The following is an 18801-nucleotide window of genomic DNA, read 5'->3' as shown; positions in this document are numbered from 1 at the left end:
AACCTGTATCGTCATGACGATGATTGAGCTTTTTATTAGCTCTGCTATATGTTTATAGTGATTAGATGTCATCTTGACATGACATTTTGTGAAACAATGGTGGTCGCAGACGTCGTCCATCAACTCCAACTCCGTTCTCGGGTCTCAAGTTGTTAAGCGGACAGTGAACATTGACCGGCGCACGGAAGAGGAAGTCTTATCCAGGTTATCCGTGAATCGTTATCCGGCTAGACCGGAACCCCAGAAATACTGCTCGTTGTCCCCAGATCTAAATCGTCGTCAGACGTTGAGCGATGGTTTCCTGAGATTGTGGTTCAGGTAACGTGAACTCTCTCCCTGGGGTATTAGCACAACACAGCCGAAGCTAGTGAGCGTGCTCAGAACACATCTGGGGCACCAGGGTTCACGCCATTCCTGCAGTAGCCAGGAGGAGTGTGTGTTCGGATGTTGAAAAATGTAACATGTGAGATGCAACCATACTTTAGCATGTGGGTGATGGCCATGCTTTAGCATGTGAGCTCCATCGTGTGTTATTGTAGCGCTCTAAGTTCCTTTTATCCGCTGCGACTGGGACACGCGCCAGAGCTGAACTCTCTCCGCCTGATGCTATTTCCGCCACCGCTATTACATTAGCAGGCCTTGACTCAAAGGCTTTACTGTATTGATTCCCTGCTCCTTGCTGCAACCCTGCCCAAGAAACAGTCAGCCGAAGTCACTGCGCCGCTGCTAACGGCTAACGGCTAGCGGCTAACGGCTAGCGCTCCGGCGGAGGTGGTGGAGATATAGAGGCTGACATTGAGCGCTGAGAGACTGCACCCAAGAGAGATATAACAAAGGTTATAGTAGGGAGGTTTGTACGTATAATCTGCTTTATAGCTGTATATATATTAAATATATATGAAGTAGCCTAAAATGCTCTTTGATATCTCCAGATCATATTTCAATGTAGCGTGGAAACACCTTATTTTTAAAAACACACACTGCTAGAATTGTATTGTGTTACTGTGTTATCGTACAGTGGTACCATTTGAGTAATTATCATTTTATATGCACATAACATAAGATGCAAAAAGATTGCATGTGCAGTTCTGAAAGGACCATAAATGCATGCCTTCCCTTTAAGTAACCTTAGGATGTCTTTTGTACTTTCGATCCTATATTTTGGTGTGCATGTAGTCATCTTGAAGGCCATGTAGTTAGGCTTGAGCTAGATACCGATAAACCCTTCAAGCATCGTAATGATCTGCATCTGGAATCAGTGCAATCTGCTCTGGTAAAAGGCGTCTGCTATACTGCTAAATAGTTCATACAATATACTTACCACAGCAAACATGTTTGTGCTATGTATTTAGCATTCCGTTTTACATAACCCACAGTAAAGCCCAATGAATAATTCAGATTGTCCATAAAGTACTGGTTAGAAAATGTATTGCATGAGGCAATATAATCACAATGAATAATGATGTGTTAGTGCTGCCCCTGTGGCTTTTTGTCCTGTTTTCTATTGTATTCAATATTGTATAACCAATCTTGAATTTAGACGACGTTAACGGCTAACAAAATCTTATAATAATAGTTTGATCATTATTTTTTTACGAGGTCCTTTTAGAAAACATATTTGACCCTTTTTCCAATGTTGGTTCATATTTTGTTCAAAATCATTGGAGTGGCTGCATTTGTGGTATTTTTAGTTTTGTTGCAAATACAGCACTGAATTGAGGCCACTAAATAAACCAGGCCGTATATTGTTCTACACACATCTAAGGAATGGCAGGAATAAGGGGCCAGCTGGCACTGGTCATTTTAACTTTTAGTCTGGGTCCTTTAAACCGTCAGATCAGTCACATCAGGTTATGAATGTTTATCAAAGCTGTGTTAGAAATAGACATATCGACAACATACATTGAAAGGCACACACTCTCTCATTATTATAAAACAAGAATAGAAAATATAATATGTGTTCCATGAATGTACAATACAAATACAAGGACAATGCATTTTGATGGACTCTTGCGCTATCCTAGACGAACCCGATCACCCCGTAAAAGCTCCCAGCTCCTAGAACGTGTACCGTCTGAATCCCAATTAATAACACAGCAACACTGAGACCGTTTCAGAATCTGCCCATTTATATGAAATGATAGGACGAAGACGGGGCCAGATGGCTCTTTGAGACGGAAGACTCGGCAGTGTGTGACGAGTGTTGTGCGTCTCCAGTGTTCGCCGCTGAACAGCCACCCGGCCACATTAGCCAGAGAAGCTGTTTAGTAGAGCACATAATCAGACCCGGCCACCAGCTGCAGCTCAACGCCTTTACTCCCGGATCCGCCACGGCCATACAAGACACACTGAGAGAGAGTCTGCCCCTCGCCCACACGCACGCACGCACGCACACACACAGACACACAACGCACGCATGCGCACGCACGCACGCACACACGCACACACACACACACACACAGACATGCTTCGTCTTCATAGATTTTCCTCTAGATTTGTCCGCCGCTATAATTGCGAGTGGTCCTGATGCTGATTGCAGTGCTATCTCAGCTCTGTTCGTCTTGCTTCTCCCTCTTTCTGTCTCTGTCTGTCTCTCTCTCTCTCTCTCTCTCTCTCTCTCTCTCTCTCTCTCTCTCTCTCTGTCTCTCAACCTCTCTGTCTCCCTCTCGCTGACTGTATCGCCCTGTCTCGTTATCTCCCTCCTCTCTCTCTTGCTCTCTCTCCTCCTCTCTCTCTCTCTCTCTCTCCGATACCAGCTTGTCAAAGCGCTCAGAAGAGCTGGCCCACTTTATGGCGACAGGACGACGCCCCTTTGACCTCTGACCTCCGCACAGAAGTGTCAGGGTGACGCTCGGACCAGACGGAGAAGAGAAGCAGCGTTGTCCTCGACCGTCTGACACATTGCTTTCGCCGTCTGCGTCTGCGTCTACCGCCGCGACCGCAAGGGCACAGCTTCATTGTGTTCAAATAACCAATAATAATAATCATAGTGATGACCCGCCTGCTGCGTGACCAAACAAAACATGCTCACACAGAGCCTGTGCTTCGCTGCTATTATGGGAGGCAGTAGACAACAGTATCCTCAGCAGATGATTCTGCAGAATATGTGTTTGCAATAAAGTGACCTTCGCTCTTCCAATAACAGACACATATTTACTCCTCAGTAAGCAGACACAGGCGGACTCATAGGTCCCTGTAAGCCCCTCTCTCTCTCACCCCCCCCCCCCCCCCAGGCCTAAAAGGTCAGGGCTGGCATCGTCCCGGCAACACGGAGGACACTAGCGCTAATGTGGGAGCGCCGACGTGAGTGGAAGTGACAGTGGCGCCGTGGCGGGCCCAAAGGTGAGCCCGCCTCAGCGGGAGCCGAGCTGACAGCGGGGGACCAGGGCCGTCACCACCGACCCCGCCGGGGGACTCAGGGTACTCAGGGGGAACAGGTGACGGGTTGCCAGGTGACGGGTTTCCCAGTGACAGGTTACTCGCTTGCGGGGTTTCCCAGGTGAAAGCGGTTCCCAGGTGGAACTGGCTCCCAGGTGGAACTGGTTCCCAGGGGATACCGGCTCCAAGATGGGACTGGTTACCAGGTGGGAGGTTCCTCTAGGTGGAGCAGGATTACAAGTGAGGGGTGACCAGGTCCCAGGTGAGGTTGTTCCTACAGTTCCAAGGTAAAAATCGGTTCCCAGGTGGAATGGGTACCTGGGCCAAGTGTTCCCAAGTGGAGTGGTTTCCTAAGCGACCGGGCCCAAAGTAAAGGATTCCCAGGTGGACATCCCGTCTGTGACCAAACTCCACCATAATCCATATTTATTAAAACACATGCAGTGCATTGGTCTCCTTCACACTAGCTATATTTTGCCGAGAACATCTCCCTAATTCCATAGCATGCTGATGCAGCCCAGCTAGGCCATGCGCTGCTATTTTCAGCTCGGAGGTGGGTCGACATGAATAGCAAATGCTTTCATCCTCTTCCCATCATGTGTGCAGTGGAGCAACTCTATTACACCATGCTATCAGCTACAGGCAAACTAGGAACAGACCCAGGCCTCATTTCACAGCTAACGGTTGCTGACAAGACAAATTAAGAGAATATATGAATAGAACCTGAAAGTGGAATAGCGTTTGAGCGTGCTCCTTCAACCATCAAGCCCAAAGGCACTGATTGGAGGTCCTATTGTTGGCAAATTTGATTTTGATGTGCCTGCGTCAGATTTTGACAGCATGGGCAAGGTAATTTAATCAGCAAGAGACTTCATATTTTGGAAATGGTTTCAGCTACAGCGATAGTTCATCCGTGTGGATAAATATTCATGATAACGATAGCTGAGAATGAACTGAAGGATAATTCAGTCAGCAGTTTTACCAGCCATCCAGTAAAATCCCTTTGGAAACTGTAATGTATTTTATTCCTGAATGGTAGAAGAAAATACTGATACTTAACAAATGGGCAAATCTGCTGTGCTTCTATGAATGCCAAATCCCCTCCTTTGATTTAATTTGTATTAAAAGGTTTCAAATGGATCGGTTCTTGTTTCATTCACGTATATATAACCTCCAACTCTATGAAAATTTGAAAAATCCACATTTCTAACATGCAATAATACTACTACAAATAGAAAGCGTTCTTGTTTTAATAATTCAATTCCCCCGGCCTGCTTTAGTCCAACTGATCTTCCGGTGCAAACAACTCCTACACACGCCGGCTTTCATCCACACTGTGATTCATACATGAACAACAGGGGGAAACAGGAAAATATCGCCAACAAAGGCTGATACAGCAGCTACTGTCAGCGCCGACTTCATGTCAGGGTTTACTCCGCCCGTCACGGCACAAAGCCTAGTTAGAGGCGCACTTTGTTGTTCTGCAGAGGAAGGGATTTCATAATCGTGGCTCTTAAAGCTCAAGTGAACTCTTCTGCTTCACTTTATGAGCTGGACGTGTGTAATCTGCCTCTGATCAATTTGTATCGGAGGTTTAGCGCCTGTACGACAAATGAGTGATTGAATGGTTTGCCATGTGCTGAGCAGTGAAGGAAGAGGCGAGAGAGAGAGAGGATGCTCTGAGTGCATTTTTTTGTGCGTTCGCATTTGCAATCGGTCACTTGATGGCGTTCCTCGTTGGACTATTCAGATTTGATGCCGTTTATTTTCCGCTTCTATCTGCTTTCATCAAGCCATGTGGTTAGTCGTCATATCACGTCCAGCACTGCCGTCGCCAAATGATTCACCTGTGGTGGCTGGCAACCAGCCCATTGTAAGTGCTTGGAAACAGGGTCATTTCAACACCAGAACGCACTGCATGAAATATTGTGTTCATTTGCATAAAGTTAACCTTGACTTAAATCCTGTTATCGACAATACAAACCTGCGGCCACGCCTTCCCTATATCCATTGAGTTAGGACAACTAATGGAGGCAGGATCTCCAGACAAAAGGTGTTGACACAAAACATAAGGAACAATTCAAACTTGGCAAATTATCATTATTATTATTAACATTTACACTTTGCCACAGGCTGGCTTGCCTGATCTGCTTTATAGCTGTAAACAAATCATGCCTGATCCAAAATATTTGATGATTACATTATCGCAATAAAGAGCTAAATGTCTATGGTTAATTCTTAGGCAGGTGTTAAAACGTTGCACTGTTGGCTGTTACCGGATTTTATCCAATTAAGGCTGATTGTGTTTTCATTACAAGCACTCCAGGTGTTGCACAAATTATCTATTGGCAAATTATTTAATCTGCCTCTATAACTACTACATGAATACATTTCAACAGCAGCCAGCCAGTCACATTTAGCCTCAATGGAAGCAAACTCTTTAATATAGAATACATACAATATTCTATCCATTTAATTTTGTTGTGCCATTTACTACACTATTATTTGAGATCTATAAATTCATAAATATCTTGATCAAAGATGATGCAATGTAAGATTAAACTGCTAGTTATAATTGTTCCTGTTCTGCTCACTGTTGTTTTCATATTGGCACAGTGCTTTGTCTAAAATGCTCTCTGTTGAAAAGGTTATGGAACAGGTTAAGATTTAAGTTAAAACAGTTGTCGTCTTTAATGTCAAATCGTGTAAAAATCAGGTTTTAGAGAAATGGCCTACGTCTCTGAATGCCAATCTCTGACCCTGAAATGCTAGCCTTGCTGCTAGCGAAAATTAAAACTAGGTTAGACGCCTTCAGATAACACTGATGGAAATGCACGCTGCAGTATTTTCCCTCAGCATTTAATCCCTCCATTCAAACAGTAGAATGTTTGGCTCTATTGATCTACCAAATCCCAGCATTAAAACCAACCTCAGTATTCTCTCGTTTTACCATCGACCTTATCACACATGTTCACATTTCCCCTCCGAAACCACGGGACATAACATCAATGCTTCCATAATCTCTGCATGAATGAAGTCATTTCCGGAACCCAAACAGCAGCGAGAAACGACTGTGGGATTCAGGATGCAAAACAAAATGAAGGTGCAAGTTTGTTGTTGTGTTTAAACAGCTACAGGGATACTAGCTTGCCAAACCCCATGCCCGTGAGAAGATGTCTAATCAAGCTCCTGAGCAGGAAGGCATTAGTGTTGTCCTCACACGGGAAGCTTCTGTAAAGCTGTCGAGCAAGAGTTAGATGTGATGTCCCCAAAGCCCTACCAACCCATCCCCCGACCCACCCAAGGAGACCCCCATTAACCCCCTAACCCTCAAGCACAGAATCTCTCTCTACCGCTGCCGTTGCGCTCCTATAAGTCAGCGCAGAGAAAAAAAAACGATTAATAATGCAAATACGTCCTCCGGCGCACCATACATCGTCTCCTCCCCGAACGACGACAACAAAAACAACAAAACCATGTGACACATCGCCGTCGGTGTTAAAAAAAAATCAAGGGGTACCTGGCAAGCTTGGTAGAGCAGCTGGTGCTCAAACTTCTTGATGCCCAGAATGTTCTGGAACATCTCGTACAGCTGGTCCTTGCTGAGGATGAGCTCAGAGGCGGCGCTGGCCGTCATGCGCTGCTGGGCCTTGCGAGGGTCCTCGTCCCCGCGGTAGATGCTGTCGAACTTGGCCATCCAGGAGCTGAGCACCGTCTCCTTGCTCAGGCCGTCGATCTCGGGCAGGCTGCGCACGCGCTTCTCGATGTGCCGCTTGAAGACCTCGCGGCAGTCGTTGGCCGAGAAGCCGCCGCTCTGCACCATCTTGGCCACGCGGTCGCTCTTCAGGAACACCTGCAGAGGGGCGGTGTGGGGGGGGGGGGAAACACACGCACACACACACACACACACACACACACACACACAGTCATGTTGATTGATTGATTGATTGATTTAATTGGACCATTTTTGATTTTTTACATTTTGATGTAAAATGTGAACAGCACTCTGTGTCATACATTGGAATACATAAGTAGTCAGGGGATGACGCAATAAAGCCTGAAGGCTTATTTCCATTGTGTTCCCTGAGTACATGTGACCCCATGGAACACCTCTAAATAGACGCTGGACTATTATAGTTATAGTGACAAAACTCACTATAACCTGAATGGAATTTTAAATGATTGTATTCTTGTATTCTATTATACATATTTTAAATATCTATTATTCAACATAATTCAGTAATTTTGGAATCATAACAATGAAAAATGGTATTTACTACGATAGAGTCGATGCCATTATCAAAAGCCACTTGGAGGGAGTTTTGGACACATGTCTTTAAGGAACAGGGATGGAGCATCGTGCTCAGACTGCAGTGACGGGGGATCAAAGCCCATCCTTCCTTCCCCGATATAGTTCTCATAACAAAGACATTGAAGATGTGATGGATTTAATTCACATTTAACTGGGCCTTATCACTGATATCAGCTGACAGGGGGCAGAGCGCTGCGTATTAGGCGTTAGAACTTTATACAATCAAAAGTTTGCCTCGCTCTCCATCCGCTGCCTCCTCAAGCGCCTGCTTCAATGAGCCTTTGATTGCAATCACTGAAGAACGGCGGGCCGGCGGCTGCGTATTAAAATGCTCTACTGGTAGTGGACGGGCTTCTGGTGGAGATACAGCACAGGGTCCGCATTAAGCGTTCAACCTTTATTTATTTTTTAACAACCTTTGAATCATACCGCTGCAGGTAAACAGGGGATATGAGAAGGTCTGAGTCATTAGAAAAAGAAAGCTAATAAAAGTGATTCTGCCGCCCGTTGCCATTATTCATGCAGAGTTGTATCAAAGCAGTCTGTCAGTGTAATGTAGTGAAACGCGGCGCGAGGATATACATCAGTCTAGACCGTCTGCACTGCAGTCGGCGTACCCTGTCCATCAGACGGATCCTCGTCGTTTACTCGGTCTTTACTCTCCTCCACGTTGGGTCGTCGTGGCAGACATTTGCACAGAAGCCGAAACAGCCTCCCCTAACTTCACGTGTCCCGTGATAGATTTGGGGTTCCAGGGTAAACTAACGAACACATGATCATCAGTCAGCCCTGTTGCTCCACGATGTGGTGGACCATGAGCGCAGACTGATCCCTGTTTGCGCCCGATAACGTTCCGCCGAGCACGGAAAAGCGTTCAATCTACATTAATTTAGTGTTCCCTTTTTTAATCGAGTCGGCTAGCGGAATAGAATAGTCTGTGTTTGCAGCGGGGACCGCGGGTTTCTAGGCCGATGGGCTCTGTAATGACAGATTATTATGGACACGGGCAGGCTGTGGGTAATCACATCATTGGTGATTGCAGTTGTCACCAAGTTTCCATCACAGATAGCGGCCCACAGAGAAACCTTGGCAGTGGAGGACCGTTATCAGCAAGCCTGCTCTACTGTCTGTGGAATGGACTACAGTGCCACAGCAAAACAAGCCAATTAGCTTTACGGATCTACCCAAATATATATATATATATATATATATATATATATATATGTATAAATGTACTTATACTAGACCTTTATAGAAGTTTGGCATCTGCATCTTGAATAAAAAAAGGCAAGAACCAAAAATGAACTATCCTGGAGATAATGATGTATTTATTGGAGCATCCTGAAACACACCACGCGTCCAACAAATAACAGCAGGGGACCACAGCATTGTGGTCGTTTGTAATTGGTGTAAATTAGTGCTAAGTGATGACACTCATTATTGAAGAAAATGGTCATTGACCTCACTTGGTACTCATTTGCCGGCCAACTAACTTGAACACTAATTGGAGGCCAATTGAGTGATTATGATAAATTAAGACAAACTGAAAATGGCGTTGTCCCAATTCGTATTTGGTTTGGTTGATAAATATAAAATTATTTACTATGTTAAAGTAGCAATGTATAAAACCTCAACTATCTCGTAGCATTAGGTTACCTCGACATGTCTGTAGTCAGTGCAGATCAATAGTGATTTCAATTAATGTTATGAATATTATCACATCATCAAACTGATCATCTACAAATACGAAATGCTAGCCAACCCGTAGCTCTCTTTGTTTCCAAGAAATGTGCTATCGACACTCCAAAAACGACACCCAGCCAGCCGAGCAACGCTAGCTTGTGTCAATCTTACACATTGCAACATTCATTTGTTTCCAATTCTGATGCTCGACTGAGGAATGAGCTAAATCAGGTCAACAGACCAAACCATGATGGGAAACAGCAGTCATTTCCCTGAATGTCTCTATTGTATACTGTATCCTATTGCAAACAAATCCCCTCACACATTTTCCGCAAAATATAAATGTGAAGATTGTTGCTGTTTGGTGCGCATCTTAATCTGCCAATTGAAGTGCCCTCTGGATAGGGAGTAAAAAGAGTTTCATATTTACCAAGTGTCTAAATCTTATATTCAAATAAAGTATCACCATAACAGAATTGCAATAGACTCCTATATTTATGCAAGCAGAGGAATAAATTAAACCAAAAGACATGCAGACGTCAGAAGACCAAAGCAGGGAGACAAATGTTAAAGCTTTGGCATTCAAATGAAACCCTACAGCTTCACAGTGCCTATCCTGCCTTAATGACCCCTGTCCTACTTTGTGTTTGGGTCATATTTCCAAATGACGTTGGGGTCTTTAATACATTCCATTACCAATCAAACACACTGAGCAGTTTTCGTTCACCCTAATGATGAATTTTATAGCTGATGATTAAATAATGAGGTGAGAAAGATGGTTGTTGTTCATGAACACCCTCTGACTCATCATCCACGCAGGGGGAAAAGCTCCAGCCTCCATTTTAACACGCACTTGTCAGCAGGCAAGAAAAGGAAACCGACTTCCATGCCCCATAATATGAATGCAATAAAGACTTGTTTATGTTCTGCCCCCCCCCCCCTCCGCCTGCGTTACAGAAGCTTGGGCAGATAACTCAATGACTGGGAGAAGTGCGTTTGCATGGGGCTTTTTAAAAGACATCTTTCTTTCAACACTGCTCAAAGTGTCCAAGGGGTTTCACACACACGGCCATTTCCATAAATCTGAATGCCACATAACTGGAGGAGATTCCACAGATATTAACGGGTGGTGGGCGGGGCTTTCTGGAGGAGCGTTTCTACGACAAACACAGACATGTTTGTATATGTAGATGTTAAATGTATGTATATGTAGATGCGTATAAAGCATGTAGATGTATGTGTGTATATGTATATACGTATGTATGTATAAGTGTAAAAAACATGTAGATGTATTTGTGAATATGTATGAATATATGCGTACGCACAGTATGTACGCAGCAAGCATGTACTGTATGTGTGGGTGTGGACAGAAGCCATGGTTGAACATGTCATAAAAGCGCTCCAGTGTGGAAGGCGTTACAGGCGATTGAGATAGCTTTGAGTGTTACCTCGTAGTAGCTCTGCACCGCGTTAATGAACGCTTCATCAGCCACAATCTGTGTGTCCCCGTTGAGGAAGGCCTGGAACCGCTCCTTGGTCTGCTGAAGTTGCTGCTTGGTTATCTGTGAAGAGAGGAGGAGGAGGAGGAGGAGGAGGAGGAGGAGGAGGAGGAGGAGGAGGAGGAGGAGGAGGAAGAGTGAGATTACGGCTGTGCAGACACTGTCACAGCACTGGAAGTTTAAAAGGCAAATTGAAACGTTTTAACCCCTCCCTGAAGAAAAACCCATCAAGTGAATAGATGTAGGAGTGTTTTTTCAGAGGAAAAGAGCAACGTTGGAATTGCATACGTTAGGACACCTGTGTCGTTTTTAATCACAACCCCACATGTGTGAGCTGAAATGAATGAGGTGAATGCATCTAGATTACAATAAAGGTACGTGCTATTTATTTTTCTCTTTTCATATCCTGGCAAGGGAATATTTCTACCTACCGCCAGCCTTGAGGAGGGCTCCACTGCAATCTTTTATTAAAACATTAACTCAATGCCGACATATATCTATGCGCACAGTGGATACAGATAGATATATTCTCAGCAGGCAACACGGGTCCAAGATCATTTGTGGTTCAGGATTGTAATGGCGTCTCATGTTTTCTATTTTTTCTCTATTTTTTCTCTCTCTTTCTATCTCTCTCGCTGTTTCTTCGGCTTTCACTCTCTCTCTCTCTCTCCCCCTCTCCCTCTCCCTCCCTCTCTCTCTCTCTCTCTCTCTCTCTCTCTCTCTCTCTCTCTCTCTCTCTCTCTCTCTCTCTCTCTCTCTCTCTCTCTCTCTCTCTCTCTCTCTCTCTCTCTCTCTCTCTCTCTCTGTACTCACAAGATTCCAGATAAAAGAGTGCACGGATTAATATTCAAAGACGTGCACTAATCCGCCGGCGTGTTGGTTTTTAACCGCGGTGAACCCGCCACTTCATGTGACAGACTTCTGAGTGGGAGTGAGATGGAAAAGCACCACACGTATCATGTGCCTGTGAGGCAATCTCAACACCATCTCAACACCATCTGTGTGTCCATGCTACCAGACCCCCCCCTCCCAGCCACCCCCGCATCCCCCCCCCCACCACCACCACCACCACCATCACCAACACACCTTCACCACCACCATCAGGCTGCATACGTCTATTTTAGTATGGGCCTTAATAATGTTAGCATGATTATGGATTATTTTTGTGATCTGTTGTATGATTGTTGTTTCTTGTTATAAACCAGAGGCACACATCGACACAAACACACATACACACGTATAGGGTGATAGTGTCATCCAAAAAGTGTAAGCTAGGACATCCTCTCCTGGCTTGTCTCTGAACCCTTCTGACCCAGTGTGTATCACAGTGTGTAGTACGAAGTGTGCGAAGAGTATGTCTTGTTCCATTGTTTCTCGGTACCTGCACGCCGCAACACCCCCAAGGGCAGAACACGTCCAAACCTCATGATACGAACACTTCAGACCTCCCTATCCACGGTGAGCCATTTCCGAGGAGCCGTGGCCCTTGTTAAAGGAGGGGTTTGCTGGGACTCGACATGAAGGGGGAGCAAATCCTTGAATAAGTAAATGACAGGAACCTCCCATGCGTCTCTCCAGGGCCCCGGCAGCGCGAGCGAGGATCATAGAGATCATCGCTGAGCAAAGACACGCAGCGAGGGCTCCTCTCTCCTCCTCACACTACAGAGACAGGCCGGTTGGGTTATGCACACTCCTCCTCCTGATCCACGGGGGACGAGTGGGGGAGGGGGTACGAGTGACGTTCCTGTGACGTTCCCATGCTAAAGAAAACGTCTGCACGGAAGGAAAGGTGTCTGTCTTGATGTCCGGTTTTTGATGTCGTGTCCTGATGTCTTGTCTTGCCTGTGATGTTTGTAAACTGAGCTGCTGGGATGCAAGACAAATTTCAGACTTGCTCTGATAATAAAGTACTATCGTATTGTATCGTATCGTAAAGGTGCTTTGTGGAACGGCGCAGTCGGACGCGTTTGTTGCTCCTGGCTGGTTGGTTACTGTCGGGTGGATTGACTCCTCTCTTCACGGAGGATAGTTCCCCCGTTTAAGACCGTGGACGACGAGTCCACGGTTGCCTGCACCTCTTGCAAGGCCTAATAACAAATGAGGAAAGCGATGCGTAAAAGAAAGAAACCCTGACTGCAGAGGAAAAATTACGGCTTAGTCTATTGACAAGTCTGATACACTGCGTTTGTCTGTCATTTGTGCGTTTCTATGTGTGTGTGTGTGTGTGTGTGTGTGTGTGTGTGTGTGTGTGTGTGTGTGTGTGTGTGTGTGTGTGTGTGTGTGTGTGTGTGTGTGTGTGTGTGTGTGTGTGTGTGGTGATATCAGGTTAATTAAGCCTTATTTAAGCCTTAAATTGAAACTCAAAGCAGACAACTGAAACGCCATCACAAAACTGCTCAGTTGGACCGGTTCCCCACGTTGTATTTCTTTTCTTCCTTCCATGTCCCTCCTGCAACGCCAGAGATGGATCGCCCCTAATTGATAAAAGAATACTTGGATGGATTAGGAACAGCTTTCATTTTCCTTAGCACTAGCAGAAGTCCAAGCCAACTCCTGAGCTTTACTCCTATTGATTCCCTCTCACTGGCTCTTATCAAGATTGCGGCCCGCACAGTGAATCAGTGGAACGCACGAAAGTGGCGGCTGGCGTGAATCACCAGCCGTGTCAACGCTGGAGCCTGCGGAGAACCGGTGAAGTGCCCTGTCCAGCAGAGCTGCAATACACACCCCAACATCTCTCTTCCGGCTCATAGTTTAAAGTATAAAGCTCAGGCCTGGCCGGAATAGGTACCAAGGAATCGTTTTGTTTTGAAAAGATGCATCAATGAGTTGACTAATGAAGTATGAGCAGCTTTAGGGATGACCCTCAGCCTCTCTCCGAGGGAGGGGGGAGGAGCCCGCAGGTCACATGTTTAACTGGGATCACTGGTTCCGTCCATGGTGTTTATTTTCACTATGTGAGAGTTAGTAGGCCTATACAGTATGATACAAATGTTTATGCAATTACGAGTGCGGGCAATGCGTGTGTGTGTGTGTGTGTGTATATACAGTACATGCTGCTAGCATTTCTTCGCGTTTAGTGTAGAGGCAATGCTGTGACGAATGGCGTAATCATCTAATTGAATGCAGTAACACTTATGTGGAGAAGCTAACACTAGCAGAGGCCCTAGTGATAGGACTCACACTCAGGCCGTATTAAGGAGTTACTTCACCTTGAAAACCCACATCAAAATGGATGTGCTTACTAAAGTCTGTCTATGGCGGCAAAAAAAAGGTGTGCGTGGGAGATGACGTGTGTGTGTGTGTGTGTTTGTGTGTGTGTGTGTGTCTGTGTGTGTGTGTGTGTGTGTGTGTGTGTGTGTGTGTGCGATCGAGCGAGTGTGCGTGCGTGCGTGCGTGCGTGTGAGGCAGAGGGAGAGGGAGATAGAGAGAGAGAACGAGAGGTGCTGATGGAGGTAATCACGTATTAAAAATAGCCTGGAGAATTTTAAGGCGATACTAACTATATCAAGTTCAAAGAATGCAGAAAGCATATGAGAATCACAAAGAATCTAGATTAAATTAGCAACAAATCAGCATAGAAGATAACTGTTACAAAGGTGGCCTAAGGACCATGCATCTTAGTGTTATAGTGAAACATTACACATATTTGTTTGTGATACGTTTTTGAGTCGATATCCTGTATTTGTACTTAACAAAGCTACAGCTGCTCTGTAGTACTTGTAAGAGTTATTACGTGAAAGGACAAGGTCAGCAATGTTCTTTTTTTATTGCAATTGACTAAAAGCTACAATAATATTTTTTCAACTGCATTGTCTCCTTAGTTAGAGGAATACTGCCGGTGACTTTCAATATGTCTGCATGCACACACCACACAGAATGTAAACTAGAAACACATTCAAACAAGTCACAAAGCAGTCCTGTTTGTGTGCGAGATCCACCTAGCTTGTGTCCTGTTAAGTGACAGAGTATCTTCCTTACGCACAAATCTGCCCCATTGTCACTTAACTCAATTTATTTTTAAGAGATGAAAGCATCATGAAGCTCAAATGAATCGTATGAATGGGTGTAGCGACAGGAGAGATCTTTTTTGCGACCCGTTGAAGTGTTCTTTTGGACAATGAAAGTCTACAGCACTAAAAGGTCTAGCGGCTGTTGGCTAGACAGAAAATACTATTGGTAATATAAAAGGTAAACAGAAGAAAATAAAAACTGAACTATCTTCTCAACGTAACTCTAACTCAATAAAGCCCTTACACCTACAGACACCAGATTAACACTGCCTATAAAATAACCACCTATATATTTAGTTATCTGTTGATGGCTGAGGACAAACAGTACTACAGTTTCAGTACATCTAAGTGAGAATATAAATAATGGCAAAATAAATATTTAATATATTATCAAAAAATAAAAGAATTTCAAGGATTAATTATAGCCTTCACATATTTAGCTGTGCTTCAAATGGGCTATTTCACCTCTCAACACATCTATTAGTTGTAACTGAACACATGATGAATGCTTCTCCAAAGCAATTAATGTAGTATAAGGGTTATCCACTTTGCTGATGACACACGCCTTGCCACCATCTGAATAAACACCCCGAGGCACTTCAGAGTGCTGACAGATACCCTGGGTAAATATCCCATAATGCCCACACAATGGCCTTTCATCAAGCCATGTCACACAAAGAGCGCGAGTTGTGCACACGCTCAAATCAGCTGGACACACATATGCATTTGTTCGACACCAAAACATGCTTTTAAAAAGTAGCCAGGTGTGCTTTGACAACACAACAAACCGACCAGCCACCGACAGGCAGAGTTGGCGTCACATGACCACTGTTAAGCCTGTGGTTACCTTTAGAACCTCCGTTTCTGCCCGAGGCTCTCTATTGTCAACTGGTTCACCTGTTCCTAGCCACTGGTTCACCTGTTCCTAGCCACTGGTTCACCTGTTCCTAGCCACTGGTTCACCTGTTCCTAGCCACTGGTTCACCTGTTCCTAGCCACTGGTTCACCTGTTCCTGGTTATGGTGGGGTGGTCCTGGACACAGAGGGGTGGTCCTGGCTAGGGGGGGTTGATGGTTGCTATGGCTATGTGTTCCTGGCTGGGGAATGGTGTCCGCGGCTACAGTGGGACGGTGGGCGGGCTGTTTGTGGCTATGGTGGGGTGTGCTCTGGTGTCCTTCATGGCTAGGGCGGGATGTGTAGAAGTCATTGCAATTATGCGTGCCAAATGATGAACTTGAACGCTGACAGATAGAGGATAACCAGCTGACTGTGCTTTGGCAACCGCTGTCTGATGCATTACTTTCATTAACTCTATCCACCCCCCCCCCCACACACACACACACACACACACACACACACACACACACACACACACACACACACACACACACACACACACACACACACACAAAAACACACACACACACACACACACACACACACACACACACACACACACACACACACACACACACACACACACACACACACACACACACACACACACACACACACACACACACACACACCCCGTTCTTCCAGCTGACCAAACATCTCTCTCTGCTGCTCTTGATTGGTTGGTTTCTGGATAGGAAATTGTCCATGGTGGATAGTTTCAAAAATTCAATGAGATTGCCTATTTGGAAGACCTATAGTTGGGCGAGCAGAGAAAATGATTTACGAAGGCATTATATTTAATTGGTAGACACTCTGAGCAACAAACCCTATACGTACAAGCATGTGTAAATTGGGCCTGTGAAGCCCTTTGAGACCCTTGAGATTTGATTAATTGCGACTTAAGTTGCTCTTCTCTTGGTCTGCTGTCTTTGTTACCTTTCATTTATACATCTTTGTTTGACTAACTACTGATTTTACAACTTATTATTGATATGTTTATTGCATACTTGAGTAGGATTCTTTCACTGTGGTTTTACTTATTTGCTAACTATTGTATATCTGTTCCCAATTCCCATTGAAGTAGAATCCAATTCCCATAATATTTTTACCTTATCTTCTAAAAGATCTTTCTCCTCCATGTCTGTATTCTGTGATTGACATGTTTGAGCTGAAGATGAGGCACAGTAGCTCGTAAGATACTAATATTTGAAATGCTAATAACGGATGCTAAAACCCAAACTAGTTGAGAGGCAGCTCATTACAATGAATTTGTATTCACTTTATCTTACATTACATATTTTAATATGATGCAATTGCATGGGGCTGGTTGTGGCAGTTTGTAAGAGCTGGAAAATTGACTGCACATTATGTGTGTATATTTTATGCATATGTGACAGATATTCCTCCACACACTCCCCTTCCTCTGTTTCTTAATTAATCCCTGAAGAAGAGTGTGTCTATGTTTCTTTTACCATTAGAGCAACTGGACCTTTGTTCTGAGAGTTCATCTTCTGCACAGTTACTTTTAATTAAAAGTGCTGAAGGCATATTTATAAAGGTTTATGACAGTAATATCTGCCAGGTCTCCCTGTAATTGCATATCAGGAGGGTGTTGTTACAAAACAAGCCACCGGTGTACATAGATGGTAGGGTAAGTTAGCCTTTTGCATGAAAATACTCGAGATTGACCAATGACCACTGCAGCAAACAGTACAAGTTTGAATCAATTAAAAAATGATTAACACTCATCATTTCTGTTGTTTTAATTGCTTGTATTGCTAGTGTGAATCTTATGTTTTTAATTGTATTATTTTTTTATATGTATGATATGTATGATATGTGTTATTATATTATATGTGAAATTATATGTGATATGTTATATGTATATTATATATTAAACACACACAAACCTAATGCAAAAGAATGCCTTATAGGTATGACGATTAATTAGAATTTATTTGATGGCTACGGTTGGAGAGATGGGAAGTATGACCCCAGACAGGAGGGAGGCCATCTGTCTATTCCAAAGTGACCATCAATCACTCACACATATAACACGGTCCAACAGATTTAGACAATAAACTAAAGTGGCCAGACAGGTAGCCGGTGGAACCACGTTTCAGCGCCTTCCATTCTGCACCGTGTTTCCACTGCGATGGATCTCACTCTGGACAAGGACATCATGCCACACTGCCTCACAAAGCGTTCATGCCTTGATTCAAGTACTTCCCCTTCGTTTGGTCTATCCTACTCGTTTTCCCTGTGAGATTGTTCCTCGAGATCTCGACGATTTCAGCAATTATCATCGTCTCCGTTCATCTTCAAAATATAATCTAGGAAAAGCAGTGCTGGCTGCTGGCCAGGGAGTAGAGGACAGGAGAGGAGGGGAGAGGAGAGGAGGGGAGGGGACAGGAGAGGAGAGGAGAGGAGAGGACAGGAGAGGAGGGGAGAGGACAGTAGAGGACAGGAGAGGAGAGGAGAGGACAGGAGAGGACAGGAGAGGAGAGGAGAGGACAGGAGAGGAGAGGAGAGGAGAGGAGAGGAGAGGAGAGGAGAGGAGAGGAGAGGAGAGGACAGGAGAGGAGAGGAGAGGACAGGAGAGGACTGGAGAGGAGGGGACAGGAGAGGACAGGAGAGGACAGGAGAGGACTGGAGGAGGAGACAGAAGGGGACAGGGGGGGACAGGGATGTGCGATGCAAGGGTATCGCTGGAGCCAGCAGCCGCACTGTTCACTTCTGACCACGTGTAAATACCCGTTCAATATGAAATAGATCACATTAATCAACAGTCAAATTAAAACAATATGATCCTCTTCCGGCAATGTCTTCCCACTCTTATTTTGTTGTGCTTCATGTCACATCAAAGAATGCTCTCTTTTAGTCTTCTATAGGTTGCGCATCATATATGTTGGGCATCATAAATGATGCATCATTGTTTATCATTATTTCTAGATATTTTTAAGCAATGTTTATCTATAACTATGGCTTGGATGCTAAAGAAAGGAATTACAACCATGAG

The 18801-nt window shown here is 44.6% G+C and overlaps 1 protein-coding gene across 1 annotated transcript in view; it reads right to left on the bottom strand.

Moving 5' to 3' along the window:
- The window catches only part of LOC132470372 (calcium-dependent secretion activator 1-like), a 73615-nt gene that overhangs the window by 49769 nt on the left and 5045 nt on the right, over window positions 1-18801 (bottom strand). The window contains 2 exon segments of the mRNA XM_060068931.1: window positions 6899-7231; window positions 10822-10935. Coding sequence (XP_059924914.1) covers window positions 6899-7231; window positions 10822-10935 — 447 coding nt within the window.

The sequence above is a fragment of the Gadus macrocephalus genome, chromosome 13, assembly GCF_031168955.1.
Source record: "Gadus macrocephalus chromosome 13, ASM3116895v1".
NCBI classification, from domain to species: domain Eukaryota; kingdom Metazoa; phylum Chordata; class Actinopteri; order Gadiformes; family Gadidae; genus Gadus; species Gadus macrocephalus.
The sequence above is the reverse complement of the archived record's forward strand: the minus strand, read 5'-3'. Positions and strand labels throughout refer to the sequence as shown.